This window comes from Grus americana, chromosome 3, assembly GCF_028858705.1.
Source record: "Grus americana isolate bGruAme1 chromosome 3, bGruAme1.mat, whole genome shotgun sequence".
NCBI classification, from domain to species: domain Eukaryota; kingdom Metazoa; phylum Chordata; class Aves; order Gruiformes; family Gruidae; genus Grus; species Grus americana.
The window spans coordinates 6295411-6316479 of record NC_072854.1 but is presented as its reverse complement, the minus strand read 5'-3'; the positions used below and the strand labels follow the sequence as shown (position 1 = coordinate 6316479).

The window sequence follows — 21069 nt, the reverse complement described above, 5'->3', positions numbered from 1 at the left end:
TCCTCCAGCCTGGACTCCATCATTACCTGCCCTGCTCACTCAATAGGACTTTTCTGCTGGACGAGCCGTGCTGGAAGAAGGTGATTTTCTTTAGGCGCCTGAGTCTTACTGGGTGACACTATGCATATATAAGGTGGCTGGCTGCTGGCTGCACCTCAAGAGGTAGCTCATCTTAAATTTAGGAACATCAATGGGTAGAAATTCCTCCCGTGTGTGGAAAAAAGCAACAACAAACTCCTCCTAGATGGACTGTCGGGAGCAGAAATGGAGCTATGAAAGCATCAGTCATCACTGTCTCATTCATAGACGTTGCCTCTTGTGAAGCTTCGCTTACGTAGGACTCATAAACCTTTCTAACGAGAACCACAGGAGGGGGACAAATGGTCATATTACAGAAATACGTCCTCAGCTAGGCGTTGTGGCCTGCCGCCCGTGGATGCCCGTTGACCTGGTACGATGGGGAACCTCTGAACTACTCGGTCTTTGCTATCTGATCTCTGTCACTTCAGTCCTGAGCTGTCATGGGTGATTCAGGTGGAAAGGAACTGGTAGTATATGAAAAGCCCCCTGCTTATTTCAAGTCCCAGGCCATCTACATGCTACGTTGGAAGCAAAAAGTAAATAACGTTTCCTGGAAATAAGTCTAGCAGCTCTGCAACGCTGCATGGCACAGACATGGACACAAGCACATAGCACTCTCGGTTCAGTTTTCCCCAATTTTTCCTGCCTGAATTTCAGCTGCTGCTGTTTTTCGTGAACCCCAGCCGAAACGCATCAGGAGGAACGTTTGAGGCTTTTCTTGGATAGCAACCTCAGCGGCGTTGTGTACAGCAAGGGGGTGAAACCGCAGGGCTGGGAGCTGCAACGCATGCACGGCCACGGTGAGCGTCAGTACAAGAATCCTGTCTAAATCCAGTGAATGGGAAGATAATATACATTGGGGTTAGCAGTCTATTTTTTTTTTTTTTTTTTTTGCAGAAAAATGTGTCTTAACTATCCAGTATAAATATTTGTTTCCAATGTTGTCATGAATTGTACTTTTCCACTGCATGCTAGCAACTCAGAAATACCATCTGATCCTCAAGCAGACACAAAGAAACTATGTTTTGTAGGGGCGGGGAGGGGGGGGGGAAGCCCTTGGCGTTGCTCTGTAGTTTCACCCTTTAAACCCCTCTTTTTTCCTCCCCGTCCAAATTTTCCTTTCGAATCTTGTCCGACTAACACGCGTCCCTCCTGAGGACAGAGGATTCCTTGCTGGTTCTTGATTAAGAGGGTTTTTTTTTTTTTTAAGAAGCCGGGAAGGAAGATATTCTTTGAAACTGGATCTAGTGTAGGATGGGAGCCAGCACACAGGACACCGTGTCTTTCAGAGAGGGCCACACACAGTGCCACTCCAGTCATATGACTTCTCTGTCACATCCTGAAGCCATTTCCAGCTCGTGTGCGAGTTTGTACTCCCATTTAGAAGAGGATGGGATATATTGGGAACACACATATGGAAACACTTTCAGGGAATCAGTTTCCATGAAATCCATAATGAGCCAAGTGGCTTCAGATGTGGCAGCATGCCTCAGATTAGCCAAAAAAAAAAAAAAGGGCAAAAAATAGAGGGGAAAAAAAAAAGAGCGAAAAAGAAAAAGGACAAATCTACCCTTTCAGCCCTTATTTCAGTTTCAACAGGGGAAAAAAAGAAACGAAAAAGTATTAAAAACCACTAATGACTTAGGGCTACCAAAACAGGGAGCCACAAAAAATACAAGTAGTGAGAGCACTCCTCCCTCCCCTGAATAACGGCACTGCTATCAGCGCTCCCGCGGCTCCCAAAAAGCCGTCCCGGCATCCACCGGCATGCCAAGCTCGCGCGGGGCCGGCAGAGCCGTCGCTGTGCATGGGTCGGGCAGGGCGCCTGCCGCGTGATAACGTGTGCCGGCAGCTAAGAGCGTTTCCAAAAACTGCAGCTCGGTGATAAACTGTCCGTTAAGTAAATCTCCCTGGAAAGGCTGCCTTCAGGAGGGACATCCTCTGGATGGGGGTGACTGTACCTCGGTCATATTAAAGCAGGATTTATGGTGGGGATGATGTGTTGGGTGTTAGGCAGCGGTGTCAGGCAGGGAGGGGTGGATATCATCTGCCTAACGTGCTCCAGCAGCCAGGAGCCAAAGGTCGGGAGCAACCCCCAGGTCCCCTCACCGACGGCTACCAGGAGCGGGAGCTGGGGAGCCCCCGGCCCGAATCGATCCCAAACGGCACGGCAAAGGGCTGGAGGCCACATCAAGTCCTGGGCAGGAAGGAAGCGGCCAGCTCATCCGAGCTAGCGTGGTGCCAGAATAATTTCTGCACGGCCGAGGAAACAGGAGGAAGCACGGAGCAAGTGGAAGGAGTTCAACTGGGAACCGAAGAGATGCTACGTGCATCTCTGCGACAGCAAGCCGCGTTTTTATCACAAGAAAATAACCAGGAATTTGGCTGCTAATTGAGGCCGTATCCTACAAACCCTACTTTTCCTGACAAACAAATGACTCCACAAATAGTCCCTCTGTTTTCAATAGGGTTATTTGCGGTAGGAGGGACCACCCAACATGAGAGGATCAGGCCCTCCGCTCCCTCGCTCTGCGGCTCGCTCAAACCTTCCACAGCCAAATCCGAACGCAAAAATCCCCACGAACTGCAAAGGCTTTTCCTCGCTGCTGCTGGAAAAGCCCTGGACGAGAAGCTCTGTGGAAAGGTCTCATGTGCTATTAATACGATGCTCTCCTCGACTTCCGCCTCCGAAATGGGGATTTGCGATTTGTTTCTCAGGCTGGTTCTTTCCACTCGAGCCTCTGCACAGTAAACTAACTCAAAACTTCTGCATCAAGGAGTAGGTCTCTCTTAAAGTTTTGCTTGGCTTTGCTTTCAAAGAGTTGTCTGTATATTTTAGAATATGTAGAATTTGCCTTTGATTTAAACCTCTCTCTTAACAATAGACAAGAGACGATTTTTCTGCTGAGCGATTTAAACAAAAACAAACATATTTTGGTTACCCGGGCCTTGTTCTCAAAACGCCTTTTTTTTTTTTTTTCCCTGAGAAAAATCAAACCCTACAAATTGTTACCCTTCTGGCCAAAAAAACTTCAATTCATGAATGTAGATAGTCAGATTTTTTTTTTTTTTTCCCCCTGAACAATATCGTAAATGGAAGAAGCAAAGGCACCTCCCTATCCCCCAGACATCCATAAAACACGAAACCCCCTCATCTAAACAACTAAACCCACGCTTTTCCCCTCCAAAATAGCTTCTCCCTTCAATGGACATTTTCAGCCTCGGTCCCTGTCCACATCCGGGGCCACGATATTGGGGGTTTGGGGTTTTTTTTTTTTCTCCTCCCCGGCACGCGGTCCTGCGTACGTGGAGGCACACAGACACACCTCGTCCTGCAGGGAGGCAGCTGAAAGCGGCCGCTTGTCTCCGGAGCGGGAGCTGCGTGGGAGCCCGCCCGAGCAGCCCGCGGAGAGCTTCTGGATACTGGAGAAATGAGAGGGGAGACACCGGGGAGGCATTTCTATCTTAGGTTAAGGATTTTAGCAGCAGGCGAAATTACGCTGTTGGAGTGAAAACAGCGGAAAATAACTCACCCAGCGCCGGCCAGGGTTTTTTCCCTTACAGTGAGAATATAACATTTCCCCCCCCCCGACAAATGATACGAACAGCGGTAACGTCAGGCCGTGGTAAAATTGTCAAACACGTCAGCATGACTCAAGATCCACCGGTCAAATTTCGGGAGGCGCGGGGTGCGAAGGAGCCCTGCGGGGAGAAGCGTGGGCAAACACTGAGCTGAACCGCTGCGCTCGGCTCACGGGGCAGAGAGAGAGAGCAGCTCGGGGACGTCAGGACCCTCGGCATCGCGGGAGCGAAGCTGTGGCTCGTGACAAGCCGCAGAGCAGGCCTCGCCACTGCGCAACGCGGGCTGCCCTGAGCTTCACCACGAGCTTCGGGGAGACGGAGGAAATCTTTGCACGCGACCACGGGGCTGTTTCGGCTAGAGCTGCTGCTCCGATATCTAAGAATCAAACATTCTGACCCGTGCAAAGACCTACAGCGGTTTCACTGCATGCATGCAGGCACTCGGTGCCCCATTAGGTCCCAAACTGCCATCAAGTTCAGCAGGACACAGATTGCTAAGCACGGCTGTACGGCAGGGCTAGAGGCACTGGATCCCTTGTTATATTCAGCATGGCACCACTCACAATATATGATTTTCAATCTTATTTAATAAAAGTAGTGTAAAGCCTTCCATATATTTTTTATTCATTTCAGACCCAAACTGAGCTTCTTACTAAGTTAAGGCAAACTTCTGTAAGCTAAGTTTCAATCTATTATAAGCTTCTCCACACAGCATCTCCATTCATCAGCTGAGCTGAAGCCTAACGCAGCCCAACTTTGAACGCCTCTAAATAAATGTTTCTTCTCCATAGTGTAAAGTCTGAATATGGTTTTTATCCTCCCAGGAAACTGGTGATGAGAAAGAGAAACAGATTTTGGCCTGTAATAGCTCACATCATAAACATGCTTTAGGCTGTTTGCTGTATGGCAACTTAGGCTATACCGCTAGCAGCTCAAATCACTGTTGATGGTCTAAACTTAAAATCCAAGTTACCACGTCTCAGATAAACCACAGTAACAGTCACTTGACTGGCCAGAGCTCATGGTAAATGTGAGATACTACAATTCCGTAGCAGATGATTAAGTTAAGACTCACCGCCTTGCGCTTGCCGTAGGCTATAGAAATGCACACTCCTACCGAAGTCTAACTGAGCCAGTAGTTAAGTCAGGATAACCTGACTCGTCTCTGAATTTGATTTATTTCAAATGAGAGCTTGGACAACTTCTAACCAGGCTTGTAAAAAATAAACGTATCATGGAGCTATTGCACAGGATAATTGCATATTGGAAGGAAAAAAAAAAACCCCAACAAACCCCACGCTATTTAGAAGTTTAGAAAGCCCACTTATCCGTCAAGCTGTTGAAAGGGGAAATGTGATGCATTGCTTTCTGGCTCTTGCTACTGATTTGTTTTGTGACTTTGGGCATATAATTTGATTTTCCTGGCTAAATTTTGCTTGTTATAAGATGGATATTTTAATACTTTGTATTAGCCAAGTGACAAAGGTCAGCAGCACAGTTTGGAAAATACTATGCAATCCTTTGTTGGAAGATGTTGTAAAGTTAAAAAGATTAAAGGCAAAATCTACCAGATATTTTTTATAAGCTCTTCAACAGGTGAAGACACAGAAAAGGTGGAAGACAGACAGAGTAAAGAGAACTTGGCTTAAAATAAACTTTCATACGCAATCCCGATATCTGAAATAAAAAGAGGCATGCAAAGTCAGCCTGAATTATCACCTTCAGTTGTCTTCATCTGCTTGAGAAAGCAACAGCTAGAACTGCTGTAGACTAAACGCCCCTCCAGCGCATCTGCAGAGCAGACCGATGAGAGCAGAAGCTGGCCCGGCTGAGGACCAGGCGCCATGCTCCAGCTCCACTGCGGCTGGAACGGTTTCCTCCATGGGCAAGCAGCCTGTCCTCAAAACAGCTCCAAACCAGTCTGGCCCACCTACGTGGGCCAGGCCAAACTAGGAACTGGTTGGGTTTGGACTACCCTTAAACCCAGCTTCCTATCTAATTTTGGAATCTAATACGATGGCTCCTAATTAGGCTCCAGTGGTACTTAGATCCTCCCCGGCACTCCTTTTCACCCATAAAAAACCCCAAAAAAACAAAAAAACCCCAAAAACCAAACCCAAAACAACATGGGTTGGCTTTTAGCAGGAATCAAAATGAAAATAAAAACAAACAAAAAATCCCTTCAGAGGGAGATATTTGAGAGAGGAAGAGGGAAGAAAGGGGGAAGCGAGGTGCCTTTTTCCCATTGCCAGGATTCCTCTGTGGCTCCTCTGGCCATGCCAGCATCCACATCACAGTTCCCGGGGACTTCCTCCGCGGAGCTTCTGCAAGACGCCTCTTCTAATGAGCCATTTCATCTCAGGCTTATGTTGCAGAGATTTTGGGTCAGCAGCCCTCCTGGTGTTTTTGAGGCACTTGCTTCCCTTCCTATTTGGTAAACCAGTCACCTTTGCAGAAGGTCTAATTTTCAGTCCTCAGTCCCCTAGTCCAGATCCCAGCCTTTGCGATCCGTGCCCTAGAGGCTATCTAAAAAGCCAGAAGCTATGCTAAAGAGCATAAACGCTCTTTCTCGCAGAAGTTTCTGCTCTGTACTTTCCCTCTGTCAATGCTGACAGCAGCTCTAGGTCTATTCACCATGCCAGCAGTCTCATTCAGAAGCCCGGGGGATATTTTGAATGTATTCATAAAGCCTCCATCACTTCTCAAGCATTTATTCATATATTCTTTTATAATGTTAGCTTTGACTTCCTTTATTTTTAAGTTTATTTTCTAAAATGCTTTTAACTGCACTGAAATGATCTATTTCAACCTTAACAAAGTTTTTTGGCTGGGATTTTCCTTCTTTGGGACATGGTTTTATTTTTGTTTTCAGTGGCAGCGATACACATAACTAGTTGGCTGCACTTAACAGGAATGACCTGCAGATGTTCGATCCTATTCTGCACAGAGGGGCACAGATCATATGATCTCATGAGGTCCCTGTCAGTCCTATATGACTACAACACTACAGACCTATAGGAAATAGAACTGATCTAGCAGCTCCTCTGGGGTTATTCCCACTTAAAGGTAAGGAGAGTCACAGAGGTCTATGGACAGCTATTAAATACAACGATCCAGATATAAACCTCCAGCTTTGGAAACCCCTACAGCTTGGGAATATATAGATAGATTCTGGTTTTGCACTCCAGGGGAACTGCGCGGCCACTTTTGTCCGTGCTGAGAAGGCGATGGGTCCTGGATGGACCCTTGGCCTAACCCGGTGGGACCGATCTTCTGCCCCACTCAGCTTTTTCCATGATGATGCTGACCAACACTGCTTGCCTCTTATTGCAAGCCGTAACGAGCAGCTTTGTGCTTCCTTTCCTGCTGCCCCTGAAGCCTGAAGGACCTGAAGAGCCACAGAGCTACCTCAGTACCCTCCTTCAAGCACCATCCTCGCACTCCCTTCTGACCCATGCTCTAGCGAGGCTGCAGCCACTGCTATCACCTCGCTGGCTCTCTTCGTGTTTCCTCAGTTCCCTCTCGTATTCTGTTGTACACCTTGTACCCGGTTGTACTGTATTTAAGAGTGCAAACTCATAGAGGACAGGGCTGATCTCTCTTTTTTCCCCTCCTCTTCGTTAATTGTATAGTCTTTAGCACAATGAGATCGGACTTCCAGATGCTACCGCAATGCAAACAATATTAGCAGCCGCTGCCTATCGCGTGGTCAGCGGTGATTCCAGCTAAGGCCCATTAGCTACTCACAAATACAACCAGTGCTTTGATCACTGAACCACATCGCCTGCAGTAGCCAAACTTGGGTGCTCCAGCTAAAGTCAAAACCTCACGCGAAGCCTTGTCAAGGGGACTGGCAAGGCGACTGATCTCCAGTTCCTGGAAATCTTTCAATCCCACATTCAGCTTTCAACACGACACAGAACATAATTTCAGCACAGAATTAAATGCAGCAAGCTGTGTTTTTTAAGACATCTATCACCTAAAAATGATGTGCCTTGTACATTTGGTCCTGTACCTGTGCTGCAATCCTGTTTTCCAAGCAAGCCCATTGCGCAGCCTAATTATATAAACTGAAACAAGGTGGACATACCTTTAGCTGCCAATAATATTCTGCCAATTCTAGACAGTGCTTCTTTAATAGAAAAGGGCATAAAAAAGCACTGATGCCTATGGATCAGAGCGCGACAGCCCAGTTAACCATTAGAAATGAGTGGAAACAATGCAGGTGGCATCACTAGAGCTTGTGTAGAGACTTTTCATCTCAGCTAAATGAAAGAGGCTTTGTGGGTACCCACCTTCCACTTCTCACCGCTGGAGAAACGTGATTGTTAAGAGGCAGAAAAATCGATGTGAGGTGCCCTGCCTCTGCATTTTACTTGCAGAATTGACCCTTGTCTTAAATGGCCCCGGGGCTGTTTTCCTCCCGTGGTGCTCCCCTTCTCTCAGCACAGTTTCTCCTCTTTCTCACAAGAGCCCAAGGAGGCTTTCTCCAGCTGCCTACGCTCAGCACTTCTGTATTACAAAATAACATATTACGGCAAACATTCATGGCTACCGCAGGATAATAGGTCAAGTGGGGGATGACAGAGACCTTTGGGGAAAGCGACGGGGAAGCTTGGAGGTGACATGGCCCACACAGGGCTGAAGCCACAGCACACTGACTCCTCTCCTCCTCCACGAGCACCTTTAAAATGCCATAAAACTCCCTGCATAAAGTGTATGATACCTTTTATGCCAGAACTGAACTTCTTCGTGCAACGAGAGCGTTGCCTGGTCCAAGTAATCCCAAGGGTTTAATGCAGTTCCAACTCTCTATTTGCAAATTTGCCCGTGGAATAATCATGAACTTGGAGACCAAAGAGGTTGCTCTGGCTGGGTGTCTGCTACCCAAGAGGGCCATAGCTGAGCTCTGAGCTGCAGGCTTCTCTTGGCTTTTGACAGAGCAAATGCTCACTAAACCTGGAGGAAAAAGCCCCCGTGACTACAGCTGTGTTTCTTAAAATGAAAGGTTAAACTGTGTATGAAAGCTAGGGGAGAATGCATATCCTGCTGTCTTATTCCTGTATCTCCATCTAGGGTAGCGGGTGAGGAATTAAATTCATTTTGTTAGAAAAAAATGGGAGGGTCTTTACAATTGGGCAAATTCAAAAGCAGAAAAAATCCTAAAGGAATTGCAGAAGCCCACAAAGTCAGTGAAAAATGCTTTCTCAGTGCATTTTTTCAGGTGGGCTGGAAAAATAGAGCCCCACTAGTAATTCAACTAAAAATAACTCCTTTTCAGAGGATACCGTAGGATTTTGATTAGGGAAGGGAACCTCCACTATTTCATAGATCACAGTGAACCCACAGCAAACTTAAATGACAAAAATATTTTTGCACGGTGCCCCTCCAGCCTCCTTGCAAGTCAAACCAGTTCTGCATCCCACAACGTCCAGTTCCCCATGGCTTCTGCCATCTCCCTGAGACCCGTCACAGCAAGCTCCTTTCTTACCCACCTCCTTCTTGTATCTGTCGTCGCCATAAAACCTACAGGAACCCACTCAAACCTCAGAAATAAATATCGATGCTGCAATCTGGCAGACAAAGTTATAGCAAGTTCAAATGAATGGAAACTAAAGTTAGACAAATTCAGACTAGTAATAAGACCCATATTTTCAAAACGAGCTTAATTAGCGTCTGTAACCAAAGGTTGTGGTGGATTTTGCTTCCCTGGAAATTTTTAAATGAAGACCAACTGAGTTTTCAGTTTTGGTTGGGTTTTTTTTGTTTTTGTTTTTTCTTAAAGGTTGTCCTCAAGTTCAAATGAGAACAAATTTGGGGAAATCTTACAGCCGGGTTCAAAGCAGATGATCACATGGGCTTCACTGTATTCATAACCTATCAATCTATATATCTGTGGCAAGCTCCTTATATCAAATTGTTCTCCCCTGAGCTTTATAGACAAAGCTCCACCGTTGCTCCAAATCCTTGCCCGCCACAAAACCTCCTTGGACACAGAAGCACCATCAAGCACCGCGTGGGTGCAGGGTCAGGTTCCCCTGAGGGGACCTTGCACCGCCCGCACACCGTTCCTGCGGACACGGGGAACCTGTCCCAAGCTCGGGAAGGCATCACCTGCTTTGATCCCTTCCCTCACTCTTTTTGAGTCAGTCTGAAAGCAAATATTAAGAGATTTCCAGATTAGCGTCCCCAAATACCCTCCCTTTATGCATATGAAATAGTTCCTTCTCTCTTAATAACATCCTTTATGAGCCACGTGAAGGTGTGCACCTTCATTTTATCTCATTCAACTTCCTCTCCTTCGCTGCCTATGCTGTTTTCTTTTGTACAACCAGAGAAAGCCTGAACCCCTTGCATGGCTTTTACCTTCTCTTTCAGTCACCAGTATCAGTCCAGTATCACCAATATCAATGCTCTTTTAAATCTGACAACCAAACTGGCATGACACCAGATCCTCTTCTGCTAAAACGTCCATTGAGAGGGGAGGAGATTTGGGCATCTATAAAATGGGACCAACGGCTATTACTAAACCACTTCAAAAAGGTGTTGTGAAGCTCTCTATGCTCTAACACTCTCTTCCTGACCAAATTCAGCATGGTCAAACTCTGCATGGCCAGAAATGCAAGGAAATTTCACCAAAATTCAAGGCAGTTCCAGCTATTTCCACCAGCGGTAGCTTTTGCCTCTTGAATTGTGTTTTTTATTGTAAGATTTGCAGAATTGGGCCTTTTAAACCATACAACTTCTGGAGGACATAAAAAAACTTTTGTACCTATCTTGTACAAAACAGTCATAGTCTGAGAATGACCAAATTCTCCCACATTTTATGGAACCATTTCATAAATTCAGCTTCTGCAACTAATCAAACCAAATCCAGTGCAACAAAGACTTAAGGCCACAGAGACTTAAGGGCAAAATAAGTGATCCTGATCACCCTATATGTACCAGAGAGCTTCATGTGTGGAGTTAGACTTCTTCTCTGTATCAGGACACATGAGGTCCTGCATCAGCCACCACCGCTGGCTCCATCCTAGGTAGGAAACCAACAGCCATTCTTGTAATCATAGAATCACAGAATGGTTTGGGTTGGAAGGGGCTTCAAAGATCATCTAGTTCCAACCCCCCTGCCATGGGCAGGGACACCCTCCGCTAGACCAGGTTGCGCATGGGATTCCACCAAGGGAATGGAGAAATCATCATATGCCTTGGCACAAGGATGAAACAAAGAGCTTGGTCCCACAGCCTTCCTTTAGGAGCTTATTGACTTTATTGGGACTTATTATTGAGTTTATTTTACATATCTAGGTAATGGCTCAGGATCTGGCCCTTTGAAAGTCTGGAATCGAGCGCCTGGTTACCCCATTAACAATTAGCATTCTGTTTACAAAACCCAGCAGAGTCAGTAAGAATAATCATTACAAAACATACTCAGACTGTGATTCCGGTTTAAGTTAATATAATTTTAATGAGTTCTTCAGAAAAGGCCTGGCACTTATGGAAAATTTCCTTAATTAATATCAGACCCTAAATTAGTAATAAAAAAAAGCCCTGAATATCATTTGGTCTCAAGCTGGAACTAAAGTATGTTTTGGCATCATTACTAACTGTTAGCAGCAAGTTCTGGAAACAGATGCAAATCTTGATATGTGTCCTAAATATAAAACACATTGCAAAAAAAAGTTCAGATAAAAATATATCTATACATCCACATATATTTGAGTGTGCTATTTCCTGCCTGTATCAGCAACAAATTTACTCTGTTTAAAAACATTCCACTTGTTTCTTTTCAGTATTTTTAAAATCCCTTATTTCAGGAATAAAACTCTTTCCCTCTGCCTTCATTTTTTCCTGTTTATTTCCTCTCCCGACAGCCGTTTTAAGTAAATGAAAAGGGCTTAAAGACACGCATTATAATATTCAAACGTCTGAAAATCAGCCCGCTTGTTTTACCACCTAAATATGGGTATAGGTGCCTAATTTGAGGCCACCCACGCTAGAAAAATTTGGCCTTCGTCCTTGAGGTAGGGATCATGCAACGCATCTTCTGGACAATTACTCCAATGAGAGATTTTACCCAGCAGAGAGGCTGCTACTGAAACCCCACAGACGAGTGCCAAGGTGCTGAGATTCCCAGGTGGCACCAAGTGGGCAGGAGACTAAAAATGGAAAACCTGTGGTAAACAAAATAAATAGAACCACTGACAAATAATGAAAAAAAAAAAAAAAAGATGAGTTACAAGTTTTGGGAAGGTAGCAAAATGAGCGGGTTGTTTCTGAAGACCCGAGCTCCCCCAAGTTCTTTACTTTGCCTTAACTCGGTGTCACCTCACCGGGAAAGCATTGAAAATCAGCGAGGAGAAACGGAGACAGAGACAACCTTGAGTCTCTCAGCTTCCATTAAAAAAAGAAGACAGAGTGAAAATTGTTTTAGTCACCAAGAAAAACATCGCAGCGTAGCAAGCGCACCAGAAACAGAGCTGGCTTCTTGGGTTTGCCAAGAGCCTGAGACAATATTGCTGAAGCGTGAACTGCTCATTCATTTCAGGAGCTGCTAACACCAAGCCTGTTGCTGGCAATGGCCACAGCGTTAACCATTTCTCTGCTCCCCAGAGCACGCAAAGAGGAAAAGAATTGTATTTTGGAGACAGCACTAATGCCTTCAGGGTCCAGTCCTGAAATGTGCTTATTACCCACAACATCTAATGAAGTTAGTAGGAATTAAGGGATGCAAGAATAGCTACTTCATATGACCATGGGTTTTACTTAGTGGCTGTAAAGTTTTCTTAGCTCCCTAGAGGAAGATAGAAAACTTTTCTTTCTTAAAGTTAATAATCTTCAAAGATCAACCACCCCACCACCCCCCGAAAGCGAAAATTCTTATTAAAAAGATCATGCGTGTACATGACATTAAACAAAATCCAAGGTAATTCACGTTCAGGGTTAGAAACCCAAGATGACAACCAGTACAGGACCTCAAGAAAAACCAGTCCATCGCCGTGAGCCACTTTCCCATTAACATACAAACACTAAATCCAGAGGTTCAGCTGGAGTTGCTTCCATTATATGTGGTTTTGTATTTTAAGATTTGTAGGCTTACAAGAATGAAAATTAAGTTGTGTAAAGGAACAGTATTGTCACTGATTAGAGCATGGCTGGCGTTCGCAGGGTTGCATTTATACTTGCCAGCCCTCAGTGAGCTGGGAGAACAGGAATGCTTTTTAAATTTAATATCCGATGAAGGTCTAGGATGGTCCAAAACGATGCGGAGATATCTACAGAGCGAGACAAATTAATGGGAAAGCTTGGCTGCACTCACACTAGCAAACAGCCCAGGGTCAGAGCCCATTTTCTGGCTCTAAATCCAGCTGGGACGGTCTGGCTAGAGCTGTAATATTAAATCCTTTTAACCTCCACAATGGGATGGCTGCCTCCGAGCTGCCCACGGGAAGGGGTTTGGGCCCCTGCTCATTTCCAAACCACGGCTGGGACCTGCTCGGGAGCGTGCTGGCCAGCCCCGCTCAAAACCAACTTTGCTGAGAATTCAACAGTAGCAGTGTTTAACGGCCCAGACTCTACCAGCATGTAATTTATTGGTAAAGATATTCCTTTCTGGCCATTTTAGTTCAGAAGGATGGGTCTGCAAACTTCTTTTGTTTAGAGGTTGAGCCCAGCATGTCCCTCATCTATCTCAGCATGTCTCTAGTCAATGACACAGTAAATATAAAGACAGTAAAATCCACCCTGCGTGCCGCGGGGACTCCAGCGCATGGGACAGCAGAGTTTGGGCATGGTGGCACAAGGCCAGCATCCCCAACTGACAGCTATCTGCAAAGAATGTGAGCCTAGGGCTGGAAAAGGTAGGTTTGGTGGGTTTTTCTTGCTATTTAGATTCAGTTTTAATTTTCTCCTTTGTCATATGGGCATTTGTCAAACACATTTGCGTAGGACAGGCTCTTCCACAGCCGGTGCTGAACGTGGTCGTGTTAGACCTGCAGGGCAGGTCCTCCAGCAGCTTAAGACCTTGACCTCACAAGTCTCTCTCAAAGGCTAAGCAAAAGGCAAGAGACTTGTGTTTAGACAGAAGGGTGAGGAGGTCCAGGAAAAGTGTAGGGGAAGAAGTTGTCTCCCCACCTCCCTTCTCAGGAGTATTCTCGACAAAATTAAATTCAAGCTCAAACCCTGCAGTTGCAGAGCAGGTAGAGGTCAGGGTGAGGCAGACCACGGCAGGGTTAAGCCAGGACTGAAGTGTAACAAGGCTGCGATATGGATATGTTTATGGGACAGTTAAATCATCTCTTAAATCACCTCACCAAAGGCAGATGATCAGATCAGACGTGCCTGTACCTGAACTACTCACCTAGGCTCGCTGTAGAGCCCATGGAGAGAAACAGGCTCTTCCAAAGCACTGCCAGGGACCAGCAGAGCTCATCTGCAGACTGGTCAAGTCCTGCAGATGCCAGTTTGTCCCCTCCGACTCAAAAGGGAGCTGAGGCTGACTGTCTCAGATACAGATGTCTACCCTGGGGACATCTATACCCATACCTCCTTCACCCTCCTGCGACTGCAGGAACAACCCGACCTGTACTCCCTGCTCTGAACCTTGCATGTGCTGAGAACTTGCTGGATGAGTCCCAAAGCTTTATGTAAAATGGCTGTGATGTGTATTTATATGAATCATATACATTAATTACATAATAGACACTCATGCTCCCCATCCCACATGCACTTTGGTTATGCATAGGGCACAAAGACTGAGTGCATTCGCTATGAATCATGCAATAAGACTACGTCCCTCCGGCAAAACTCTCTCTAAAATGACCATGCTCATATATTCCCATGGTTTCCAGTATGATATTATTTAATTAAGAATATTAATCTGCTGGGCCACCAACTTTCACTGCCTTCTGGGGAAGTCTGGACAGATATTTTAATAAAATATGGGGAATCCTGCTCTTTTTATGACTGAGTTGGTGCAATAAGGTAAGTCAACTGCACGGCCTCGTGAGCTTATTTTTTATTTATTCTTGATATGAACATGAGACTTATGCACCAGAGAGATCATTGGTTCAAAAGTTGCATGAACGATGCCACATAATCTTTTTTCGCTTTGTTTTTCTGTTGAATACTGCCCAAATATATGTGACACATCGTTAATTAGTTGTCCGACACTGCAAATACAGCACCTGTCCCTATTTGGAGAATAAAAGACGAATACTTGAAGTTTGACAGCTGCGGGGACTCATTTGCACGTGCCTGCAGCATGCATGCAAACATTTCAGTTGTGCAAAGAAATCAGTCTAGACACTGACACGACCAGTTCGGCCGCATTACACCAGCCTGCCCTTTTCCCCTCTCCCGTGGGATGGAGACCTGCATGAACTGCTAAGGCAGTCCCCCATCACCGCCTGTCCTACAGCCCCAAACCTCTTCCGATGCTCAGCCTAATCTGGGATTGAACCACGGGCGTCCTCATCCCCAAGAGATGTGCCCATCCCAGGATGGGGAGGAACACCAATCGTCTCGGCCATGGGATGGATGGGTTTCTGGTCATGGGAGTACCATCAGAAATAGCTCTTGAGGGCTGCCACTGACAATACAACCAGGAGCCACTCTTTTGAAGGACTCGTTGCTCTATTAGATGGCATACTTTCAATGTCTGGGGGAGCACAACTTAAGAAGTTGTCTAGGCAGAGCCAGGGAGGCCTGTGGAAAGGCTGGGTGATGTGAAATTGTGGCAGGTAGGAAGTCCTGTGCCCGTAGGTGTGACATCCAAGGCCTAAGGGGGAAGTTTTACCCATTTTTCCTCCTGCATGATGTTAAGCAACAGGCAGTAAATATGGCATTCATTAAAATTACCTTGTATACTTTTAACAGCCTTGATAATCAGATTTCTGCCACTGTATCGGAAAGCAAAGTTTGTTTTTATTCAAGGCCTTGTAAAACTCTAATTTCTCCCTCATGCACTGGAGGTGCCTGAAGTTTTCTCATGTTTTTTAGTGTTTCTTAGCAGTCATTTCTTCCCCCCATCAAAGCTCAGTTCTCTGAAAGATGCATCAAGGAACTGAGTGGAGATTCGCGTTTCTCTGTGTGCGAGGGATAAACTGTTTGCTGCAAGGGGCAGCTTTAAACTTGCATTTCTCTCTCTACTTTATACACAAATGGGAGTCGGATCCTGCCCTCCCTCCTCGTGGAACTGCCAGGTAGAAACCCTTGAGAGGAACCGCAGGGTTTGCAGCCTGAGCATCGCAGCTCGTCCTCCCCCCCGGGAACGCCGCTCTGTATTTGTGAACGTGAACGTCAGCAAACACCGCAGACAACCTCTGGCACCGGTGGAAGATCAAAGCCCCCTTTTTCAATCTTGAATCTAACTGGAAGCAAGATCCCCACGCTGGGAAAAGGTAAGAGCATTGCAGAGGCGTTGACCGAGCCCCCGTTAAGAAGCGCAAAGGCAACCGGCTGCGGAGTACGGCAGAAAAGTTCAGTCGGCGGCCACATAATGTACCCAGCCAGGTCTTTTAGTCATTTTGCCTGTGCCCACATGCCAGGCGCTCACGTCTGAATACACACAGACAAGCAAGGGCTGCAGGGCAAGTACTTGGTGCTACAGCTGCCGCAGTCCCAGAGGAGCCTCTCCTGGAGGTATGGCTGGGGGCACAATTGCAAAAATAACCCATTCGGCAACACACAGACCGTCAGGAGGCTCCGACTCAAAGGGAACCTGTTTCGGGCCAAACAAAGCATTTCCTCAGCATCAAGCAGATCGAGTTTTTTGAAGCAAGTCAGCGCATTGCACGGAGAGCTCGCAGGAACCTGCTCCACCACCCTCCAACCCTCATGGAGATGTTTGGTATCTCTGAGAAGGCAGAGCACGCTAGGACCGCAGAGGGGGGTTTTTTTGCAGCTGTTTGTTTGAGAAACAAAGCTTCCCTCCTCCAAGATGAAAGAAATCAAGGAGTCTACGCTAATCAAATCCTACACGCCTGCTGGCTGAAGTTCAGCTTGTCAGCGATGCAGCTCAGCGGAGTGATCAACATTTCCAGCGCTACGAGCTCGTGGAAGGGGAAAACACGACAGCAAGAAATTCACCTGGCTGCGAGTCAAACAGGTGTATGGCAGCAGCATCCAAGATTATAATAATATCTTGCAAACATGCAAAAAATAGATGTAATAAGACTGATTCTTTGGTTTTCATTAATGAATCATAAAGGCTTTCTTTACATTACACATGCTTTTCTGGCATACGCTGCTAATATTTCCACACTTGCAAGGTTGGAGTTTTAATACTTAACCTCCCTCCCCTGAGGTTCCTCATTTTTGGCAAGATATACAAGGTGACTGTGTGCCATGACAGGCGCTATCTTACTTTCGGGCAATCAGATTACTTCACACAGATGGTTTTATCACTGAGACCATTAGAGATGAATTGCACACTATGTAAATGTACATTTGTTTGATAAAAATAAAGTCTCAGTTCCTCGCTGCCGCCTCGTCTGTGTTCCTAAATGTATTTCCTCTCTCCCGCATCATTCCAAAGCACAATTTGTCCAATCTTTACCCTAAAGTGACTCAGCTAGTTTCTGATAGGCATCTTAAGTACACATTAACTAAGGAAACAGGCTTTCTTGAGCTACTGGATTGAAATTCAGGAGAATGAACCTTAGCCTTAACTACTGAAGAAATAAAGGCATCTTATTTGTCAGGATGCCCAACATCACACACACCACAAAAGTAAAGCACCAAAAAAATAGAGAATATCACAATTACTTTAAAACATGCAAGTAAACATCCTCTTGTAGGGGAAAAAAAAGAGAGAATTTGTTCATAGAATCAGGTTCGCGATTTAAAAATAGTCTGATCTGAAATGGACCTAGAAGCATTCAAATGATACATGCTCAGAGCAACACAGCAGCTCTTCCACTCCGAAAAAAAAGGGACTTTGACCCCCGCCTGCCATGCAATAACCCTGTCATCACCGACTGAGCTTTGCTCTTCTTACGAAGGTTTATCTGAGGCCACGGAGGCAGCCTCTGCCAGTCCTGTTCCTATCTGCATAATTGTTTTAGGCAAAACACAGTCTTTACCTGAGAGGCGTCTGGGCACATCGGTGATGGCTGGAAGTCCTGTGCCTCGAGTGGAGGACAGGGGAGTTGTGGAGTGAATGGACGGTGAAGTCATCTGGCTCAAGTAGGATGGGTAAGACTGGTCATAGGACCACGGCGGGGATGACTGCGCCTGCCTGGGGTCTAGGGAAAAACAAACAAACAAACAAAAAGAGTAAATTTTTTAAAAGGGAAGAAAAATTTTAAGGCATTAACAGCCTAACTGAAAGAGGTGGGATTACTGAAAACACACGTGTCAGTGCTTTGAGAATGTAACGACACACAACCTGCTCCTCTAGGACTCAACCCCTTCAAGTCTCACTCTGTGCTTTTCCCTCCCCATAACAATGTTTTAAGGGAATGAATGGAGCATTGAGCAGAGTTTTAAAAGACCTAGCAGCTGTGCTGCAAATTCCTGGTGTCTCTCATCCAGGTCCAACAACGTGTTGCACCAGGACTTGCTAGTCCTCGTGGATCCAGACAGATAAGCAGACGTTAAGTATGAGACCCAGGTCTGAGCTTAGGAAGGGGACTTGAGAGGTGGGGAGACTCTACAGTCAGCACTTGGCATGCCTGTCAAGTTGTTATCCAGTTCAAACATTACACAGTAGTGTTTTCAGTGCTGAAAATGCTATCCAAGAAGGAAAATGTCATTAATCTTATCAGCATCCGTCCAAAAATGTCACATTTGGATGCCGGCCCAATTACCTACAGTCACCTCAATTACAACAATATGAAACCCAGTGGTTCGGGATAACTGTCGGAAGCTAATGATGCCTTTTGATGTACTTGCTGCAGCTCACTATGGAGGAAATGATTTTGAGGATAAATACAGTTTATTTTTTTGCTGAAAAGCTGGCGGATTGCATTAAATGAGAGGGAGCCCTGGGTTTACTCATGGGTGTTTGGATATATAAACCACTTGCTCTCAGTTAATAACTGGTGATAAAGATACCACTGAATGCCTCATAAATTATTATTTTCATTTCTTTACATCAATAAAAACAAAGCACATTCAACCCCAAAGTTTGTTCTGGGTGCTGCACGATAAACAGAAAAATATTTCGGAACTGGCTCATAGAAATTGTAGCACATCCCTCCAAAAACTCCCCAATATTTTCAGTGAAATACATCAGGTCCACTCAATTTGGAGAACCTGCTAGATCAGAGCACGGTGCTAAGACCCTACTTTGTAGACAGCAATGTGATAGCCACATGGCATAAGCAAAGGCACTTTTTCAGGAAATTCAACTTTTTTTTTTTTTCTTTTTTCTTTTTTTAACTCCTTTCCCTGCTCTTCCATACAGCAAAACCTTGTAGTTTCAGCTATTCCTTGTTTATTTTTTCTGTTCAGACGTGATTTGTTTGAAGAGATGTCTGGAAAGCAGATACTTTCTTGAAGCAAAATAACTATATAGATATATATAAAACCCTCGAACTTTCCAATTTAATTTTAAGAGGATTTTCCTGGAGTTTGCCATTTATATTAGAGCTGAGTAATATAAATGGTTAACATAAACTCCTCAGAAATCCGAAGGACACTTGATCATTAAATGTAATGAACTTCTTTGTTTTAACAATTTCAAGGCTAGGGTTGTATAGATTGGCACAGGTTCAAATCTGACTGACTGCTCGTTGTTATATCTGATATCGACATATTTCTCTGCCTCATTCCACTACTATAATTCACCATTCAGTCCATGGTAAATGATCTTCAACTGGGAACGGAAAGCCTAGGCTTGCTGGGAAAACAATCTTAAAATTAATGATGTGTCAGGAGCACAATCTCAAATCCAAGCTCCTTCAAACTCCAAGAGCTTTTCAATCTCTGCTTCCGAATTCAAAACAGAGTCCCTTAAAGTTTTGATTTTTAGGTCAGCTCCAATGCTGGAAGGAAATTATATCGCAGGTGAAGGCTAGGAAAAAAAAATCACAGCAGAGGATGTTTTCACAGGATTTTGGTCTAAGATGGGGAAAACCTCAGGGAAGGAGCTGCCTTCTGGAGGTTCATGCCCTTCTGGTAGTGCAATCCTTATGGCATGAGGAGACCTTGAGCGTCTCTGGCACTCTCATCCCTTTGAACACCCGTGCCAGACTTGGTTTTACGCCTAACATCCTTAATCTAACAAGTGTCAATGCCTGTGCGGACACAAGAAGGATGCATGGCAAAAAGTGGTCTTTCAAAGGCTCATGTGGTCTTTCGAAACAGTATCTCATACTGCGCTATCAGAGACAGAATATGGGGCTGCATGGACCACCAGTTGACCCAAAAGTATATCACATATTTCTACAAAATTTAACTTAAATTTATACATGGCTTCTATAGCTCATCCCAACCTCAGTGCCGCATTACCACATTTCTTTTATATATCTATATATCTATATTTGATTTCAACTCTCTATGAGTCCAATACTGTGAGATTTTAAACTGCAAAGTATTTTAGAGAAAGAGAAAAAAAGAAGTTGGACTGTTAGTGAAGACACTATGTTGTGACTTAACTGCTTCTAGCCCTGAAGCAGATCTCCTGTTGGACTTGGGTAACTCACCCAAACTCCATTTGCCACAATTTTAACCTAAATTATAGGACAATAATGATAAATCATTCCCCCAATATGTCTTGCATATTTAGTCGGTCATTTCTTTAAGGTGCAGGCACTCTCTGAGTACCTCACTCACAAAATGGGGTGCTTATCTCAGCTGGAAACTTTCAACCCAGATATTCAGATGCAAACTCGAGCCCCTCTGAAACCAGACTGCAAGCAACTTTTAGCTCCAGGGAAATGAGATCATGGGTTCTCAGGGAACAGGAAAATAAAGAGGAAAATCCTCAACCAAATTCCACATCAGATGATGCATCAGAGCTCAGCGGCAGAGGAGAAGGACACGGTACCCCAGGCTGGAGGGTCACTGCAATTCCTCCGCACCAAGGCAGCCCTGAGCTCACGGTGGAGTTAGGGTGAGGGATTTTGCCCTGGAGCTGACTGGCTTCAAGCGTTATCTTTGGAAAGTGAAGATATGAGTTTCACCAGATCCTGAAGTAAATGCCCTAAAACCAGCCTCCGCTCCCTGACAGCAGCCGAGGTTTGCACAGACGGGAGAGGAGAGAGCGGTGAAAGGCCCTCGCCTTGCCAAGTCGCAGGTGACCTGCTAGCCCACAGGTAAACCTCACCGCTCAGCGGCACTGCCCAGTCCCCACAGTAAAATGCCACCCTGTCTGGTCCTCGAAGGCGGACGTGCAGCTGGGTCTCACATGGCACCCTTTTGTCCCAACAGCAGATGTTCCCTGCAACGCTGCTGGAGCGGAGA

General features: G+C 45.4%; 1 protein-coding gene across 4 annotated transcripts in view; it reads right to left on the bottom strand.

Annotated features, from left to right (window-relative positions):
- Positions 1-21069, bottom strand: part of RUNX2 (RUNX family transcription factor 2) — a 161806-nt gene that overhangs the window by 79380 nt on the left and 61357 nt on the right. For all 4 annotated transcript variants that reach the window (XM_054820109.1, XM_054820106.1, XM_054820107.1 and 1 more), the window contains one exon: positions 17745-17906. In XM_054820109.1, coding sequence (XP_054676084.1) covers positions 17745-17906 — 162 coding nt within the window. The remainder of the gene's footprint in view (positions 1-17744; positions 17907-21069) is intronic.